The sequence below is a fragment of the Plecotus auritus genome (genome assembly GCF_963455305.1).
Source record: "Plecotus auritus genome assembly, chromosome: 9".
Lineage (NCBI taxonomy): Eukaryota > Metazoa > Chordata > Mammalia > Chiroptera > Vespertilionidae > Plecotus > Plecotus auritus.
Genome location: NC_137783.1, coordinates 119,303,782 through 119,324,357, shown reverse-complemented (window position 1 = coordinate 119,324,357; position 20,576 = coordinate 119,303,782). Strand labels below are relative to the sequence as shown.

General features: G+C 49.8%; 1 protein-coding gene across 2 annotated transcripts in view; it reads left to right on the top strand.

Moving 5' to 3' along the window:
* Nucleotides 1–373: 373 nt before the first annotated feature.
* DKK3 (dickkopf WNT signaling pathway inhibitor 3) overlaps nt 374–20,576 on the top strand; it is a 43,051-nt gene continuing 22,848 nt past the window's right edge. The window contains exons 1-4 of one of the 2 annotated variants that reach the window (XM_080641863.1): nt 374–512; nt 1,115–1,356; nt 8,145–8,282; nt 10,318–10,401. In XM_080641863.1, the coding sequence (XP_080497989.1) occupies nt 1,147–1,356; nt 8,145–8,282; nt 10,318–10,401 (432 nt within the window). In that variant the 5' untranslated portion in view covers nt 374–512; nt 1,115–1,146. Of the gene's footprint in view, nt 545–1,114; nt 1,357–8,144; nt 8,283–10,317; nt 10,402–20,576 lie in introns of both variants that reach the window. The other variant, XM_080641864.1, reaches the window with a different exon arrangement.

Here is a 20,576-nt window from a genome sequence, read left to right as displayed (position 1 = left end):
GTGGGCTTTCTTGGCTGGAGTAAGGAATCAACCATGGCAGACTGATAAAGGTCAGCCTTTGATGGGCCTTGAACACTCAACTGAGGGGCTGCGATTTCATCCTGCAGGGCTACATGCTGAGTGGAGGATGGCTTGGAGGGGGCCAGGTGGGATGCAGGAACAACCTCTTCCCCGGGCCCCTTCAATACGCTGTTGCAAGAACCAAGCCAGAGATGATAATGGGCTGGGATGCCGCGGGCCCCTGGGATTCAGGGAAGGCGATGGCTTCCTACAGCTTGGACCGCGGAGGCAGAGAAGGCCGGCCTGGGGCGAGAGGTCGCCGGCGCCTAGCTGGCCAATGGCGACGTGCTGGGCGCGGCCCCGCCCCGGGGGCGGGGCCTGGCGGGCGGGGCGCTTGGGGCTTCCTCGGTACCAGCGCTGCGGCATCCCCACCGCGCTCCAGCACCCGGGCCCGCCCACCGTGCCGCTCCAGCTCCCGCAGCCCCGCGGCGGCCTCAGGCGAGGCCTGGCAGGTCCAGTCCCGAGCACAGCTCTGTCCGGTCGGGTGGGTGCGGGGCAGCGGCGAGGATGGGGATGGCTTTGCTTGGCTCGCCTGGGTGGGAGAGGGGCCGGGCGCTGGACTCGGGTTAGACCCAGAGAGGAGTTGCGCTCTGACCACCTAAATGGGACTGGGGTAGGGTTGCGGTGGCCGCACTAGAGCTGCGCTCTGACCTGGCCAAGGAGAGGGCAGGGCTCTAGCCCGCTGAACCCAGGAGGTGGGGTGAGCTGGGGGCTGTTAGCCTAGGAGGAGACCCGGGTTCTGATGCTCGGGGAGGGGGCCATCACTACGGGCGGGGGCAGAGCGCAGCCTGTGCGTGAGAATGGAGGTAGGAATACGGAGGGGATCAGCGCGCTGGGGCGCTGGGCTGGATTCGGGATTTACGTCTCGTTCCGAGGGAGCTGCGTCCTGGGGGACTCCGTTTCGTTCCATGGGAGGTGAGGGGTGGGGGGAGGTTGAGGGGGGCGGGGAACAGGAGCACCGGGGCGGGCCGGGACTCCGTGCCGGGGGCTGTGGGGCGGAGCGGTGTGGCTGGCGAGGGGGTGGGCGCACTCTGACAGAGGTTTCTGGACACAGGCGGAGGCAGCAGCGCTGGGCGCAGAGTGGAGATGGGGCGGCCCTGGGGCACCCTGCTGTGCCTGCTGCTGGCAGCGATCCCCACAGCCCCCTTGCCGGCTCCGACCGCGACTTCGGCTCCGGTCGAGCCTGGCCCGGCTCTAAGCTACCCGCAGGAGGAGGCCACCCTCAACGAGATGTTCCGCGAGGTGGAGGAACTGATGGAGGACACGCAGCACAAACTGCGCAGCGCGGTGGAGGAGGTGGGTACGCCCGGAAGGTTCTGGGAAGAGCAGGACTCGGGACTGGGGAGACTGGGTGGCGGGAGGAAGCAGGCTCGGAGCGCTAGCTAGGGTCCTCTGTTCCGCCAAGGGGCTGGGAAGGGCCGGCGGCAGATTCGGAGTAAACTGGAGGCAGCTCGGGGTGATCCCAACTCCCACCTTGTCCGCCTTTCTGCCAGAAGACCGGAATCTGAGCCTGTGCCGGGGAGCCTCCGGCTGGACCCACCCACCTGTGGGCAGGCTGCCCCTCCCCCTGTTATAACGGGGGGCTTGCCAGGCCCCTGGTATTCCAACGTCGTCGCGGTTTTGCTGAGAGGCCTAGGAAGCTTCAGGCATCTCAGGTTCTAGCTTGTCCATTGGGCTTTGAGCTTGTGTCATCTTCCCGAGACACACCGAGGGTGCCATGTGGGGACCAAGAGCCTGAGCTTTGCTAGTCGTCTGTCTGGGCTTCCCCCAATGCCATGGGGTCAGAAAAGGGAAATTGGAATCCTGAGCCCAGCAGTGTGACTTACCAGAGGGTGGTGGTAGGAGGAGGAGAGGGAATGGGAAAAGGAACCCCCCTCCACCCCAAGCGTGTTTTGGAGTCAGTCCTGGGCTCCAGGTCCTCTTCTGCCTCTCACTAGCAGGGTGACATTGGACAAGTCCCTTAATATTCTGTACCTCAGTTTCCTGTGGTAACTAAATGCCAGGACCTGTGTGGGCACCTGGTATATAATATGTAGCAGTTGTTAGTATCAGATATCAGGTATCTGGGCAAAACTGCCTGGCTTCTTCCTTCCATCACCTCCCAGGTCCAAACACTATGGATGGCATCCTCTGTGGTGGGGACACAATATTGCCAGGGCTGCCAGGCCCGGAGGTGCAGCTGGCCCGACTCTCCCGGCACAGGTGTGGGGAGCGATCCCTGGTTCCTGGGATGGGTGGGCACAGTCACTGTTGTCCGGCCCAGCTCTGGCTGCAGCCTGTCTTTGGAGAGAAGGAATTAGCAGCAGACCAGATGTCCAGGCTGATGGGTCAGGTGTCTTCACATCCATTTGGGCAAAGCCTCCGGTGCTGGCCCTGATCCATCAAGAGAAGTTGCTTTCTCCCCCCAGCCCTGTGTAGTTCGGGGATCTATCCCCTTCCTTCCATAATAGTCAACCTGGAGTTTTCATGGAGGGGGACACTGGATTGGGGGGCAGTTGCACAGGCATCAGTACCTGAACATTCACTGCATTCCTAAACTCATGGACCTTCTGTTTCCTGTGAAAGCACAAGAATCATAACATGGAACAATTAAAGAGGGAGGGGAGTCACCTAGGCCCCACTGTCCCCCAATGCTGCACCTTCAAATTAAATCAAACGTGTGATCCTTCTGGTTTCCTTCTCTGGATTCTAGAACTTTCCCTCCTGCACATGGATCCTCAGTGAAACTGACTAGGTCATCAATGTCTTTATTCAATGTGAACCTGTCCGTGCAGCGTGGTCCTCCAATGGTAGCTCCTGGTGAGGGAGATGGGGGAGCAACAGGGCCACTTCAGGCTCTTTATTGATCAGAGCAGTTTGGGGCCCAGTGGGACCTTAATGGCAGGATCCACTCTATGGGGATTGTCCACGTTGGCTCTGCCTGCACGCCAGCTTCCTCCCTCTGGACGTGGCTCTGTTTGACTTGTGCAGATGGGCTAACTGAAGTTTGCCACCAGGAGAGACATTGGCTGCCACTGCTACCCGACTCAATGGTTGTTTCCTAAAGAGTGTCCTCACGAGCAGTGGGGACAGTTTGAGAGAGCGGTTGAACACCTGGTGTCAGGAGAACAGGCCGTGGGGACCAACCTTCCTTTACTCGACTCCAGCTCTGCCACTTCCTAGTGACGGCATCCAGGCTCTGAATGGAGGAAATGTCCCCCCTTAGGATAAAGGAGAGACTTAAATGAGAGGATGCAATAAAGGAAGTTATCTGACCATATAAAATGGGTTTAAGTATAATTGGCCTGGCCAGTGTGGCTCAGTGATTGAGTATTGATCTATGAACCAGGAGGTCTGGTTAGATTCCCAGTCAGGGCATATGCCTCGGTTGTGGGCTCAATGCCCAGTAGGGGGTGTGCAGGAGGCAGCCAATCAATGATTCTCTCTCATCATTGATGTTTCTATCTCTCTCTCCCTTCCTCTCTGAAATCAATAAAAATATATTTTTTAAAAAGGTATAATTGGTATAATGTGTCAGTCCTGATGAGGTTGTTGTAAGGATTAAGGAAGATTGTTCATTATCAATAAATAATGGCTTTTGCTATAATCATATTAATAGCACTAGTATGAATAAAAATAAAGAACCACCATGGCCAATATATAATAGATTCTCAATAGATTGTGGCTATTGATGTTAATTGGTTTTTAAAGAGACTGCCCGAAGGTTCCTTAAATCTCATAAACACAGGACAGTTGCTGTTTCCGTGTTGTCCAGGGTAAGAACCCAAAGGACTGGGCCAGATGTATTAACTGTTTACGTAGTTGCATCATGAATCTGCTGAGAACTTCCTGCCATTTTAAATACTCCAGCTGACTCAAGCTGTTGATTTCTCCAAGGGGGTGGTGGTGGGGGGGAGGGGAGATGAAGCTAACTCTACTCTTCATATCATTATTGGGGGAGTCAAATCTTCAAATGGTTTAATCCAGGCCGTTCCTATTTTTCTGTCTTATTATTCTATATATTACTGATACAAGTATTTTGAGGATAAAACTACCCCACCCCCTACCCCCACACTCTCATTGCTTCATCTATAACTGGCATATTTTAGAATGTTCCTAGGAAGGACCCAATACCAAACCTGGATTTCCCTCTCCAGTTTTTCCTTCCGTACCCTTTTAACAGACACACAGATTCAACCAACCATAAATGCCATTTTAAATAACATTCACATTCCTCCTCTATGAAACAAGTCCTATTGCTTCAGGCCTAAGTTTTCCTTGCTAGTGGCCGTAATAGTTGTGGTTGAAATTTCCATTGTAAACTGTACTTTTAGTTTGTGGTGCCATTAAAGAACTGTTAGCTCATTCTGTTGAAATAACCACTGGTTGAGAGAGCAGTTTTATGAAAAGACTATCTGCTCAGCCCAAAGCAAACTCTAGACTTGGTAACTTGTCAATTATTTGAAAACCAAGCTGGAGGATTCAGATTCCCATGAGAATTTTAAAAATCTGAAAACATTCCGTCTCCTTGTGGGGAATTGCCTCTGTAGCATCTGCAGTCTCCTACACTTTGCAAGCTCTATCTTTTCTATCACTAAACATGCCAGCCTCTCTCTCTTACAAAAAAATGAAATCCTTTTTTTGCCCATTCTGTCTCCTATCCTTTGTTGTTGTTGTTAATCCTCACCCGAGGATATTTTCCCCATTGATTCTTTAGAGAGAGTGTAACAGAGGGAGGGGGAGAGAGAAAGAAACATGATGTGAGACACATCCATTGGTTGCCTCCTGCACAGGCCCTAACCGAGACTGTGTATCAACCTGCAACTCGGGTACCTGCCCTTGACCGAGATCAAACTCAAGACCCTTCAGTGCACAGGCCGACACTCTACCCACTTAACACACCAGCCAGGGCCCGTTTCCTATTTTCATTCCATTCTTCTCCATTTGTTAGCAAACTCTTCAAACACATGAGAGATACCTGCTCTCTCCACTTCTACCCAAACATTCCCTGGAAAGCTTCTAAAACTGCGTTCCTAAAGGGCCGTATTGTGAAAGTAGCTATTTATTACCCCTTTGCTTGATGGAAAATAACGAACCAGGCACTTGGATTTTGTGATCCTAATTCTTACATCTGCTCAGCAAAGTAGGATCATCCCTCATTTTACAAAAAAAAAGAGAAAGCTGCCCTAGCCGGTTTGGCTCAGTGGATAGAGGGACAGCCTGTGGACTGAAGGGTCCCGGGTTTGATTCCAGTCAAGGGCACATGCCCAGGTTGCGGGCTTCATCTCCAGTAGCGGTCATGTAGGAGGCAGCCTATCAATGGTTCTCTGTCATCATTGATGTTTCTATCTCTCTCCCTCTCCCTTCGTCTCTGAAATCAATAAAAATATATATTTAAAAAGAAAAGAAAGCTGAGGTTTAGGGGATATTTGATATCTTGCCCAGAGTCACTCAGCTGCTTTGTGGCAGAGCGGGGACTTGGCCCTCCTTACCTGACTCCATTACCCTGGCATTTCTACTAGAGGCAACTTTTAGCTTAATCCGGTGGCCAGCTCTCAATGTCTTGGTCCGTCCTTCTAGACGTATTTGGAGCCTTTAACACCTAGAAGACCCCTCCCCAGCTATAACTTCCTACCCTAGACCTGGTTCTAACCAGTCCCTGAATGGAATCTTCTCTTTCTTCTGTGGACTCTATGTAATTTCCCAACTGGTCATCCAAACTTCCTGCAACTCCCCATTATTGCCTGGAGCAGAGGAGCAAGTGGGAGGGAGGGGATAACTCAGAATCATCGACAAGCTCGTTGATATCTGAGGTTCCACCCCGGAAGTTCTAATAAAGGGTGAGACAGGACAACGCCCTCTGCTTTAGAACTGTCCCCTGGATCTTCCTGTCAAACCCTCTCCACTTCATCACCCACCCTTTTCTCCTGTGCCCAGCATGGACCCTCTGCTCTAGCCCTCAACACACACCCTTCTTTCCAGGCTGCCACAGCTTTGCCATCTTTAGGTTCCTCTGTGTCCAAATCCTACTCATTTCTGAGACCAGCCCAGTCATGCTCCTCCTGCTCCCGGGAGCCTTTCTTCTCTTCCTTTGAGGCCCTGACTTGCTTCTAGAGACTATCTTAATGACCCTCAAACTGGTATGTGTGGGGCTCTCCTATCTCCCCAGTAAAAGCATCAGCCACCTGGGCAGAATCATGTACTGGGAAAGCACACAGTTTGCATCAGACTGACCTGAGTTCCAAGCCGAGCTTTGCCACTTACCACCAGTGTGATGACCCGAGGCAGATCCCTTCACCTCTCTCAACCTTTGTTTTCTTCATCTGCAAAACGAGGGTGATAACACCTACTTCATAGGCTCGCTGTGCGTATTGAAGGGGACATGGTAGGTATCTGTGTGGGCACCCACACAGCTGATGCCCAGACATGGAGGCCATTGAGATAGTGATGACGATGATGATGATGATGGAGCCAGTACTCAACTTTAAGCACATCAGCATTCGTCCCAGGGTCAAACCTAGCAGTCACAACCAAGTTCTCATTTGATTATTCCAGCCTTTGTGCCTATCAGAATTCCTTCACACTTGTAGTCCAGTGTTTTTGAAACATGGAAATTCTTTTCCCGCATCCACCCCAGCTCAGTAAATCTGATTAGAAGAGGAGGGAAAAGAGGGGCCTCATTGAGCACCTAAGGAGATAGAGGACAGCAATATTTTTTAAAGGGAAATCTTTTGAGGCTTAGTTTTAAGGAATGAAAATAACCCAGAGTCAAAGATAGCAGTTGGAAAATTGCCAACCACTGAGTAGAACTTCTCCTTGAGTCTCTCATTTTTATTTCCTCGAGAGAGTACCTGGTTGGCCCAAATATTCCGTGATGTGGCCTCCCTTTGAGTCCAGTCAGCTGTGAATGGGTCATATTGTCAACTGCCCACTCATCAGGGCTGGGGTAGGGTGATGATCTGGAAGGGGAATTGGGTGCAGATGTGGGTCAACTGACCCCCTACCAAGGGCCCTCTCAGACACAAGAGCTGGAGTGGGGAAGGAGACAGAGCTGCAGCCCTGCCTGCAGGGGGCAAGGGGCTGCCTTAGTTTGGACCCTCTACCACCACCACCAGGAGACCTTGCAACAAAGGTTTGGAAGCAAATAATTTATTTTGGAAGTGATCCCTAGGAGGAGGTGGAAACATGAGATGGAAGAGAAGAAAAGCAATGAAGACTGTGCTAATGAGCAGGTCACTGTTAGGGCAACAAGGGCTCAATCCCACTGGGGTCCTTGGAGAGAGACTGTCCCATTGAGGGGAGTGGGGCTGGAATACTTACTCTGTCCCTCACTGGTTGAGGATTGTTCCTGGTGCTAACTCACCAGCACTCGGGGTCCTGCAGACTGAGCACACTTCAGCAACCAGAGGGTACCCTCAAAGAGAGACAGAGTTGGTTGTTGGCATGCAAGGGACTTGAATGCAGGTGGCCTCTGGTTTGGGCCATGGGGGGATGGGCAGGGCACTAGCAGCTTTTGTACAGGGACCAACACTGTTCAATGGGAACATGCTCAGATCCCAGCTCTGCCCTTCACTTAGCGTCCTGGGAAGTTATCTAGTCTCCCTGAGCCTCAGCTGCCCCATTTATAAAATGGGAACATCACCTCAAGGGGAGGTTGTGAGATTTATGGCTATAACTAAAGATACCTATCATTATTACCATTATTTGTAATTGCAAAGAGGGAAAGAGAAGTGGTTCATTTTTCTTTAAAAAAGTTTCTTTCAATTACAATTTACAGTCAATTCTAGTATGTATTAGTTTCAGGTGTACAGCATAGTGGTTAGACAATCATATACTTTACAGAGTGACCCCCTTAGTATTTCCAGTACCCACGTGGCACCAGACATAGTTATTACAATATTATTGACTATCAGAAGGCCTTCAAATTATTTAAATGTCCTGACCCTCCCTGACCACATTAATGAAATAGGAATATCAGCATGCACATATTATTGACTGTTTCCTATGCTGTACTCTGCATCTCCATGGATCTTTTTCCCTAATCGACTCTGACTTGTCTCACGAGGGGAAAAATAATTTGCTCATTTAATCCATTGATTTAATAGATGGAGGCAGAAGAAGCTGCTGCTAAAACGTCATCAGAAGTGAACCTGGCAAACTTACCTCCCAGCTATCACAATGAGACCAACACGGAAACCAAGATTGGCAATACCACCATCCATGTGCACCGAGAAATTCACAAGGTATGGGTGGTCCTGGCCAGCACCTTCTCCTTCCTATAGCGCCCAGTCCCATCCGAGCACTAAGGTTTTCTTTACATATTTGATACATAAGCCAAAAATACAAATTATTTTTACTTATTAAATATTTAATACTTAATTTTCTTATCATTCCTTGTCTTTTATTCATTTTTTGGTACTCAAACATGGACTTTCTTGGACTTCTCCTTAATAGTTTCACACATATGTCATCTTTCCCCTAATTTACTATAATCCTCTGTAGGGCAAGGTATATAATACTAGTTTTAAATCCTCAGGTAGTGCACCTGGGAGCCTGTCACGCTTCCCAACCCCAGCCCGATCCTCAGGGGTTTGATGTCACTGATACTGGGTAGTTTTTAGAGCTCTCCGGAGCTTTGATCTCAGTCTCACACGTGGCTGCACATGCAATCACTGGGAGCTTTACGAACTAGTGATGCACAAGGCCCATCTCCAGAGACTCTAATCCAGTTGATCTCAGTGTTACCTGCATTGATCTGAGTGTGGGCTTTATTGATTTACCGCCCCCTATCTTGATGTGAGAGCCACCCCACTGATCTGAAGGATGCCTTCATTAATCCTGGGTTGCCTTTCTTTGACCTGAGTGTGTTCTTCATTGAGCTAAGTTTAAGTACTATATATATACTAGAGGCCCGGTGCATGAAACTGGTGCACGGGGTCGGGGGGGGGGGTGCCCCTCAGCCCAGCCTGCATCCTCTCCAATCTGGGACCCCTCAAGGGATGTCCGACTGCCCATTTAGGCCCAATTCTGGTAGGATCAGGCCTAAACAGGCAGTCGGACATCCCTCTCACAATCCAGGACTGATGGCTCCCAACTGCTCGCCTGCCTGCCTTCCTGATTGACCCTAACTGCTTCTGCCTGCCAGCCTGATCATCCCTAACCACTCCCCTGCCAGCCTGTTTGCCCCTCACTGCCCTCCCTTGCAGGCTGGAACCCCCTAACTGCCCTCCCCTGCAGGCCTGGTCATCCCTAACTGCCCTCCCCTGCAGGCCTGGTCCCCCCCAACTGCTCTCCCCTGCAGGCCTGGGTCCCCCACAACTGCCCTTCCCTGCAGGCCCTGTTGCCTCCAACTTCCCTCCTCTGCCGGCCTGGTCACCCCTAACTGCCCTCCCCTGCAGGCCTGGTCCCTCCCAATTGCCCACCCCTCCTGGCCTGATTTCCCACAACTGCCCTCCCTTGCAGGCCTGGTCCCTCCCAACTGCCCTCCCCTGCTGGCCTTCTTGTGGCGGCCATCTTGTGTCCACATGGGGGCAGCTATCTTTGACCACATGGGCACAGCCATCTTGTGTGTTGGAGTGATGGTCAATCTGCATATTACTCTTTTATTACATAGGATTTTACTCTTTTATTATACATTGATTTTAGAGAGGAAGGGAGAGGGAGAGAGAGATAGAAACATCAACGATGAGAGAGATCATTGATTGGCTGCCTCTGGCACAACCCACACTGGGTATCAAGCCTGCAACCCAGCATGTACTCTGACCAGGAATTGAACCATGACCTCCTGGTTCATAGGTCGATGCTCAACCACTGAGCCATGCCGGCTGGGCTTAAGTACTTCTTGATAAAATAAAACAGTTCACCTGAATCAGGAGCAGAGCAGCTGTAGCTAAAACCTGCTTGCTCCTCATGAAAGACGTTCAATTAGACACCCAGACCTGTAGCTGTTGAAAAGAAAGTCTACCTTGAGTTTCAAGTGATGAGCCCCAAGAACGATAAAAATAGCGAACACTGAATATGTGCTGGGTGACAGGCTCTGTGTTGAGTGTTTTACACAGACCACCTCATCCCTCCACATAGCAGTCCTGTGAGGCGGACTCTGTGACACTGATGGTCACTGCTCAGAGGAGAGGCTGCTCATCTGAGGGGAAGGAAAGGGGGAGGGGCAGTCTGTCTGCTAGGCTGGATGCCCCGCTTCAGAAAATAGAAGGAAAAGAAGTTGTGGAATCTGCCCAGAGTTCCTTCTATTGCACACTCACTGGGCCTGTTCTATTGCAGATCACCACCAACCAGACGGTACAAACAGTCTTTTCAGAGACAGTGATCACGTCTGTGGGAGAGGATGGAGGCAGAAGGAACCACGTGAGTTGTCATCTCCCCTGCGCTCACACCCCAAGGCACACGCATCTTGGTGTACCTACCAAAGGTGACCCAGGCTTCAGACCCTGGGCAGGAGGGAGCTGACTTTCAGGCACTTTTCCTGCCTCATTTTGGCCAAGATCATCTAATTCAGTGGTTCTCAACCTTTCTAATGCTGCGACCATCGGAAAACACAGATATTATGATTCATAACAGTAGCAAAATTACAGTTATGAAGTAGCAACGAAAATAATTTTGTGGTTGGGGGGTCACCACAACATGAGGAACTGTATTAAAGGGTTGTGGCATTAGAAAGGTTGAGAACCATTGAATTCCTGACCAGACCTATGCATTCTGGAAACAGGCTCTACATTCCTGCACTTTGCATCAGAAATAACAGAGAAATTAAATTCAGTTGTCATTTGATGGCTGCATCTCAGCCTTGAAAGGGGAATCAGGAAGTACCGGGTGCATTGATTAGAGACCCTGTTAGTAAGACCTAGGGCAGCGAGCGTGGAATGCCCTAAAGCCTGTGGCCTGGCCCATGCCTTGTATAATGTCAGCCCTGACCAGGCAGTTTGAGAGCAAGAAAACCTTACGTGGAACCCAGTGGCCTAAAGGGAAAAGGGTGTCCTCCCACTCCAGGCTTCATGCTCTGGCCTCTTGTGATATGCCTACTACTGAGGTGCCTGTTGTTTAGTCCAAAGGCATTTTTAATAGAATTATAGGGTCCTGCAGTTGGAAGGGGCATCATTTCACAAAAGGAAGACCCCATCGGAGTCACTGGTCTCCAGACTCCCAGGCCAATGGTGACTCACCTGCAGTTATCTTCTCAGAGAAGTGGCTGGCTTAAGATGCAGAGGCCTGATGAGGCACGGACAAGGCGACTTCCTGGAGACATGGGCCACAGTAAAAGTATGCCCCCTTTGTGGAGACCGCAAGGACCAGCCTCTCTGTCCTCAGGTGCCTTATGCACACTTCCGGACTATGAGATTTTCCCTTTTGAGGTGCATTCCTGGCCTTCCGGGGCAGGAGGGGGGGAGCGTGGGGGGGATCAAGGATTTTCCCTGCCTCTTTTGGCCTTATCCCCAGGAGAGAACTGGTGTATTCATGATAGTTAGGTAGGTGGTGTTGACATGGTTAGTGTTGATGGGTTCTTCTTTGCTTGATTTTGGCACAGAGCTCAGACGCATAAAGCAGGCTGGGGGTGGGGGTGGGGAGAGGGGTCCAGTTGGTGCCAGTGACCCACCATTCAAGGGGCCTGGGGATTGAAGTGGGGGCAAGCTGTGTGGTGAAATGAAAGGAACTCAGGCAGTGAAGCCCAGAAGCATGACTTTGTCACTTACAAGCTGGGTCACCTCGGTTTCCCCAGCTTCAAGCGAGGCAGTGATTTTCACCATCTCTCCCGACTCAGAGAGGACAGAAGTCTTAGAAACAAGACAGGATGCACTAAGGTCAGGAGGGAAGAGAGTCCAGTTTTCAAAGTTGGGAAGAGAGAGAGGGAAGCCAAACAAAAAACAAACAGCTGTAGGGTGTGGAGGGAAAAGCTTTAGGATATTCCAGATTTAAGTCTCGGTGTGGGGCCCCATGAGGGAAGAAGGGCCTTTGCAGAAGCCATGGAATGGAAGGGGCAGGGAAACAGAACTCATGGGGCTGTGAATTAGAAAAAAAAGCATTGTCCTCAAGTTAAAAAAAAAAAAAAAGGCACATATGATTGCACAATGATAGAGGTTGGCTCCAGGGAGCTCCCCAGAGCTCAGAGGGGAGCAGCCCTGGCTATGAGCACATCGGCACCTGCTGGAGGCCCAGGTGCACTGTGACCTGCAACTTTCAGATCCCTCCCATGCTCTCCCCTGAGCCCCCCAAGGGAGATGACTCTGTCAGGTTTTGAGCCCTGTCGTGGGGGAACCGAGGCTCTGATCACGGTGAGCAGGTGACAGACAAGATCTCGAAGATGCAAAGAGCATGCTTGGGTAGAGAGCCTGCACATGTGCGCTGCACCCAGTGAGTTTGTGCTAGCTTTCCAGAGTGTGCATGGCTTTGTGCGTCCATGTGTCCTTACTTCAGGCTCAGCTGGGGGGCCCAGAATCTCCGCACCTTTGTATGCCATCTCCTATGTCCACCGTGTGATTCTGACATTTGTGCAGCACCCTTGTGCAGTGCGTGATTGGAGTCCCTGTGGTCCTGAGGGCGCAGGAGGTTGGCAGGGAGAGATAGATCCCCAAAACCCAGAAGGTAGAGACTCACCAAGTTTTTCTAGATTTGGGCTCAGGCCCTTGGCATATTAACTTACTGAGTTTCTCTACGAGAATAAATTCCAATTTGATTGGCCAGAAGGGACCTGGGCAGCTGATGCTTGACTGGCCAGTTTCTGGAGAACCCCATGGGTCTTCAGAGAATAGACTGGAGACTTTTCAAGCCACCTGTGACAAGGATGTCATGTTCAGACACAGTGACATCTGTATCACAGAGCCTCATTCATTGCCAGAGTGGCTTGCTGAAAGTCAGAAAAGCAAGATCTAGTTTCAGATGCCCATGGCATTCTTCCATTCAGCTGCTCTCTGGTTCCTGGGTCCCCGTGGTCCTAACACAACTGAGCAGGGGCTCAGCATCAACTTTGCAGAGACACAAAGATCCTGTCTCGAGGAGGAAGCTGTAAACACGAGACTGCCTTCAAAGGATTGCGAAGGGTCGATATTATCACCACTGTCCCACCCCATAGTTTTATAACTTAATGATTTCTACAGTTGGCCCTGAAATGCATTACACGCTGAAGAAACTTCCTCTTAAACGGAAAAGGGAGATTTGCCTTTCAAAAGGACAAAAATCATATTCTGTCCCAGTCTTCGGTTACTGCAAAGAGGGGCTACATTTCCAGCATTTAAAATTCCCAGATGAATTCAATTAAAAATAATCACCAAGCATCACCCCCTTCCCCCCTCCCATTTTCCTTTCTTCAAATGCTGGTATGTGTGTGAATATGTATGGTAACCCGAGGAGGCCCATGGAAAGTTACAGACAGTCATACTATATGCCTGTCTAGGAAACTCAGCACAGTATGTGCAAGGTATTGGTCTGTTTTTACATTCAAACGCGAGAGGGGAAAAGGACACGCGGCTTGTTATTTCACCTGAGTGCACTGGCGATGGTGATGTGGCCTGACATTGTTCTGTGGGGCTTTTGTGCGGGGCCCTCGCCTGTCTCCCTTCATGGGCCAGTGGGTGGCTGACTGATGTGGTGCTACTTTTGTGCAGGGTGAGGTTAGGAGGAGAGCAAGCTGGAGAGCGGACAAGCCATTATGCATCAATGGGAAGCTTTTATTTATAGCACCGTGTCCCCAGAGATGAAGAATCCGGTCCAATTAGCCAAGGCACCATTTTGAAGGGACGCGTCCTCTCATTAAAATACAGCTCACAGCTACAGAGCTTCGCACGTCGCTCACACGTGTTGTCTTTTCTATGTTTGCATTAGAATGTGATATAGAACAGTAGGTGCACTTGTTTTTCCAGCTGAACATGCCTCATTTGAACCTATGGGTTCCATTCTATTACAACCAACTCCCAGATCTTGGTCAAGACTTTCAAGGCCCCAGGGAGACAAAGTTCACTACCAAAATCATGTAGAGAGTAGCAATTTGAGTAACCCCCCAGACGTCCTTGTCCCACAGCATGATGGGGGTTACAGTGCCTTTCTGACTCCACCCAGTGCACAGTGGACAGTGACAATGGAATTCTCTGCAAGTGTGAACCAAATGTCTTCTCTGCTGCGAGGATGCGGTCTGTTATTTGTGCTGAAGATTGGGAGGAGTGGGAGGGAAACTGTGGCTGAACGTCTCAGGACTTGTTTGTTGGTTTCCCATGAACAGTAGCAGTATCCTGTCCCCTCAGAGTCCAGGGACACCCAACAGGAGTGTGGGAGGAGCAAGGGTGTTGAATGACAGCCTTCTCTGTGAGACCTCAGGTTCTTCTATGCTTCTAGCCACCCCCAGCCAGGTGGGGTGCTGGCTTTGTTTGCTTCTATGCCCTGATTTCTAAAGCTGGAGTTGTTGTTATCAACTTAATGGAGTGGCAGAGGGAGCCGTGATGACAAGTCAGTGGGGATTTAACAGAAATGCTATTGGGGAATCCTGGGCCTATTAGAGAAACCTAGTCAAACCCTGCCCCGACCCTTACAAGCTCTGTCCATTATGAGTCTGCTTCTTCATTTATGAAAGGGGGCTAATAATTCCCGGTTCCCAAAATGGAGTGAGAATGTAGTTAGGCAACGTTTATAAAAGCTCTTTGTGAAGGGCTCATTAGTATTGAAAAGTATTTAAAACTGGTTTCTAATTGGTTTCTCCCCTGGTTCCCAGCAACCTACTGCCAAAAGAATGAATGGGCATAGCAGCTGAGGGTATGGTTAAGGACTCCACAGGCTCCCTCCGCTGATGTTCAAAGCCTTGGGCTAGGCTCTCCAGAGCCCTGCCTCCCCCTCGGGGTATTGCACTTCACCTGAAGCTCTGTGTTCCTAGCCACAGGGTTGACTCACCTGCTGTCCTTGTTTGGGTGCTAGGGATACAAACAGAAGAAAGAATGGACCATATGAATGACAAGAAAATAGGTGCTGACACATGCCAGGATGGGCCTCAGGTTGGCAGGGTGTATGCTGGTTTCTATAGAGAACAACAGACTTGTGGTTCTAAGAGTGATGAGAGTGATGGTATAGTCTTATGTTGAACTAGAGGCCCAGTGCATGAAAATTCATGCACTGGAGGGGGGGGGTCCCTCAGCCTGGCCTGCCCCCTCTAATAACCCAGGAGCCCTCAGGGGCAGGATGCGACCCAGCGATCAGGGGAAGGCGATGCCCCCATCACACCTCTGCTGCTGCCACTGCCAGCAGCGCAAACCTCAGCCGGCCCTGATTACCTGAGCCTCGGGCGGCCCTGGGCGGCTGGGCAGCCGACATCTGAGGCTTGCCTGCGCCTTGGGCCAGCCCTGGGCAGCTGGGGGACTGAGGGCGGCTCTGGCCACACTGTGCGCCTGCCGCCCCCCTCCCCCCGGCTGGGCTAAAAGGACTGTGGGACTCCAGCAACAGGTGCAAGGAGCAGCTGGACATGCCTGAGGGCAGGTTTGACCGGACTATGTGTCTGCCAACCCTCCCCCTGGGTGGGGCTGAAAGGACTGGGGGACTCCGGCAGGGCTGAGGGGACTGGGCGCTGCCATCTTGTGACTATGAGCACCGCCATCTTTGTGATGGTGTGACAGTCAATTTGCATATTGCCTCTTTATTAAATAGGATATTTGACTTTGTGATATCTGGCCAAGTATAAGGCCCTTGTGCCAAATCCAGTAGGAAAAAATTATAGGAATTATAGGAAAAATTGAAGAGCTCTGGATTATTCTGAGAGATGAATAAACAATCTCCAAGTAATAAGTAGATGTAGGCACTTCTTTTGAGCTATAACCTGGTTCTATTAAAGTGTACTCTCCTCAACCTAAATCTCCTTCAAGAAGTAACTCATCCCCTGCCAGCATGGCTCAGTGGTTGAGCATCGACCCATGAACCAGGTCAGGGTTCGATTCCTGGGATGTTGGCTCGATCCTCAGTAGGGGGTGTGCAGGAGGCAGCCCACCAATGATTCTCTCTCATCATTGATGTTTCTATCACTCTCTCCTCTCAGAAATCAATTCTGAGAGGAGAGAGTGATAGAAACATTATGCATATTTAATGAGTTTAAATATATATATATTTAAAAAAAGAAGGAACTCATTAAATATGCATAATTCCACATCCAAATCAAAATATTGTGAAGTTAATAAATGAGTTTCATATAAGTTGGTATAATAGGATGTCTTAAAAAATGTTAAGTGAAAAAAAGCAATTGCTAAGCAGTATCTATACTATATTAAGTAAGTAAAATATACCTTATATATACAGTATATAAAATATTTCATTTTTAGAAAAAAGTTTGCATAAAAAGTTTGGCAAAACATACACTAAATCATTAATAGCAGATGCATTTGAAGGAATTGAAATTTGCAGAAGCTTTTCCTTGATATATGTCTACACTTTTTTAATGTTTTAAAAAGAGCTTGTGAATTATTTACAGTTTTTCTATAAACATCTATCTATCAATCTATCTATCTACCTATCTATCTGTCATTTTTGAACAATTTTGTAAGTATTTCTTTTGTGCTGATCCTAGAAATTAAATTGCTGAGTCAAAGGCTGCATATCTAAAATTTTGAGAGATGCTGCCAAATTTTCCTCTAGAAAGGTTACAGTAATTTCACTTTTTTTTTAAAAAAATATGCTTTTACTTAATTTAGAGAGGAAGGGAAATGGAGAGATAGAAACATCAGTGATGAGAGAGAATCATTGATCAGCTGCCTCCTGCACATCCCACTCTGGGGATTGAGCCCAAAACCTGGGCATGTGCCCTGACCATGATCTCCTGGTTCATAGGTCGGCACTCAACCGTTGAGCTATGCCAGCCGGGCAGTAATTTTACTCTTAGCAACAATTTTTGAGACTATTTCACCAACCCTCCCCTACAGGGGGTGTTACAGTGGGTGATTTTTCATATCTTCTTTTTGTTTCTATTACTGTGATTATTAGTAAGGTCAAGGGAAATAGCTGTTGGAGAATCATAAGTTGCAACAAACATAGAATTCTCCACAGATTCATCTCACCCCTTCCTCCCTTTTTCATGATGAAAGGGCAGTTTGGCATTCCAGGCTGTTCCCAAGACCGAACGCCATCTGTCCCTGTGTGGGGCAGATTAGGAAGGTGTGAAGTTCCTGTGTCCATGTGAGGTGGCTGATGGGCTGTGAGTCACACCAGGAGTAGGTGACGATGACATGCAGGCTCCTGCCTCCATCCCTGTAAACACAGAAGACAGACTTCCTCCTTCCTTCTCCCCTGACCTCCACAAACACCCCACACACATGCTTAGATCCTTCCTGGCCGGAGAAGCTCTCAATAGGGTGGCTAAGTTTACAGGCAGGTAAGATCAAGGTGCAGCTCAATATTCATGTGACTTGGATTAAGTTCCTTAACTGTTCTAAGACCTTCCTTTCTTCATATGTACAGTGGGGTTAAAAAACACACGTATCTTCCATATGGTGTTGTCATGAGGATAAAGTAAAATAGTCCAGGTGAAAAGCACTAATAGCGCCTAGGATGCAGGAGTAAGCAGTCAGTCAGTGTCATTGTTATCCTTCGATTACCACAAACTATGGCTGTCAAAATTCCCAGGATTAATTACTCAACGCATGCATTGATTTGCACATCCATTGAGAACTTACTGAATGAATGGCAGATGAATGTAAGAGACAGTCCCTGACATCAGAGAGCACCCAGGCTAGTAGTGCACCCCAAACCAGGCCATTCCAATGTGATTCCTTAGGCAGAGGCTGTACAGGGCGTGGCGGGGGCATGATCCATGATCCGGTGGCCAGGGAAGACTTGTCGGGAGATGATCCTTCAGGTCCCTGGTGTTTCTGCTCATTTTATAAGCAGAGGCATTCCTTGCCCTTTTGTTCCAGACTATCACACATCAAGCAGCCTTGGAAGGAAGGAGGAGATAGCTGTCCCTTCCTTGCCTGCAGTCCATTGTAAACAACCTGGCTTCTCTAAGCTTGACATTCCTCAGCTGTGATGTACCCCCACTACGGGCACAGCACCCACCTGGGCCCCCACGGTGGAGTTGGGAGCAGGGGAACGGTTGAAAACACAAAGCTCCTGCTACTTCAGTGCTGTCAAGTCCTGTGTCCCGACCCAGGAGTTCATGTCTTCTGCTGGCATCCATGAAACGGTGGAAGGCTCACGTGTCCCCTTGCAAGTAAGCCCACAGACCCTGTTTTGGCAGGCTTCCTGGAAGAGGTGGCAATTAAGCTGTATCTTGAATGATGTCTAGGAATTCTCAATTGTGAGGAGGAAGAATATTCCTTGCGGAATACTTTTTTGTTCAAAGTCAAGGAAGCATGGGGAAATAAGAACATGTTTGAGGAACACAGTGTAGTTTAGGATCCCAGAGGTGGGAGCATGCCCGAGGGGGCAGTAGGTGAGGCTGGGAGAGGCAGGGATTAGATCAGGAAAGGCTTTGAGAGCCCAGCCAAGAAGTTAGAAACACATGCTGCGTTAGGAACACATCCCGCGCGTCTGGAGTGCTTTAACACGCCCTGTACCGTATGCACAGCACACCGAGGCTCTGCACAACAGCCCCCAGAGGAGAGAGCCAGGAAGACGTGGTTTGGATGGCAGATACATTGGTGGGGACGGAGTTTTGCTTAATCCTGCTGAGTCCTTTATGCCCTTCAAAAAGCCTGGCTTCGGGGCTTGGAATCTGGAACCTTTTCGTTAGAAACAGAACACTCTGCGTTTGTGTGGTGCCAGTAGGCAGTCAGAGGAGTGACAGTGATTGAACCTGAAATCTCACTAGGCTGACAGCTGCAGAACAAGCCGTGTCTGTGGTGTCTGAGGAGCCGGGGGTTGAGGAGCATCCTGTTGGGGTCTGTGGCTGTCCGCTGCTCTCAGAACCTGGGGATCCTTCCAGACCAGCCCGGACAGCATGCGCATGCGGCCTTGGCATCTGGCTGTGAGACACGTGGCCCTGCCCTTCCTTGATCTTTGGCATCATTCTGAAAAACTCACAAAGCTTGCGAGACCATTTTGTTTTGTTTGTAAAATAATAGCAAGGACCACAATGTTCCCTCATGTGGTCACTATGACTCAGAAAGTGACCAAGTTAACCACCCCCTCTCCAAAGCTGCCTCGTTCTCATTTCCAGGGTAATTCCTGGTTAACAGTTCAAACCAACCATCCGCGATGTGATTAAGTGCTCAATAATAATGACAATAATAGTAATAGATGATGATGAAGATAATCACGCCATTCATGGGCCCTTGCTCGGTGCCAGGCACCGTGCTTGTACCTGACCAGGTTTCCCTCACATAACCTGCACTACAGCCATGCTCTTAAAGGAACATTTTTAAAAGCTGTGATAAAATATTTATAACATAAAATTTACCATCCCATCCACTTTTAAGTATATAGTTCAGTAGTAAGTACAGTACAGTCCCATTCTTGTTAATCTCTTTTCATATTGCAGAACTGAAATACTGAACTCATGAAACCATAACTCTCTACTGCCTCCCTTCCCCACTCCTCGCCCCTGGCAAACCCCCTCTACTTTCTGTCTCAATGAATATGACTACTCTAGGTACCTCATGTGAATGGACTCTTGCAGTATTTGTCTTTTGGTGACTGGCTTATTTTACTTAGCACAAGGGCTCAACCATTGTGTAGCATGTGTCAGAATCTCCTTCCTTTTTAAGGCTGAATGATATTGCATTGTGTGTGTGTGCGTGTGTGTGTGTGTGTGTGTGTGTGTGTGTGTGTGTGTATACTAGAAGCCTGATGCAAGAAGATTCATGCTAGAATGGGCTTTCCTTTCCCTGGCTGCTGGCACCGCCTTTCCACTCCGGCCCAGCCCCTTTCCACTCAGGACCCAGAGCCGCCTCTTTCCGCTCTGGGAGCCGCCTCTTTCCACTCTGGCCCCACCTTCCCACGCTGCCCAGAGGCCCTGAGAGACCAGGGGTGGGGAAGAACGCCTGTGTCATTGCCATGGCGACGACTCAAGTGTCCTGCCCCCTGTTACTCGGCGCCTGTGTATGCAAATTAACTTCCATCTTTGTTGGGTTAATTTGCATATCACTCCTGATTGGCTGGTGGTGTAGCGGAGGTACAGTCAATTTACATGTTTGTCTATTATTAGGTAAGATATATATATGTGTATATATATATCCTATATAATAAAGAGCTAATATGCAAATGGTTGTCACGCCCTCACATCATCACGCCCTCACGCCATCACACTGTAACTGCTCAGACACTCAACACTGAAGAGAGGAATGGGGACCAGCCAGGCTGCGGCCCAGGAAAGGGACAAACTGCCTATCCCATGGTTCCGGGTGCCAGCGGCTGCGCTTGTGCCTGCAGCCCAGGAGAGGGACAAGCTGCCTGCCCCGTGGTCCTGGGTTCCTGCAGCTGTGGCCTGGATGAAGCTGCCTGCCCATGGTCTCCTGTGGCTGTGGCCGGCCCAGGCGAAGCCAGCCGGGGTCCTGGGTGCCTGCGGCCGGCCAGAGGGAGGGAAGCCTGGGTCCCGGGTGCCTGTGACCGGCCAGAAGAGGGAATCC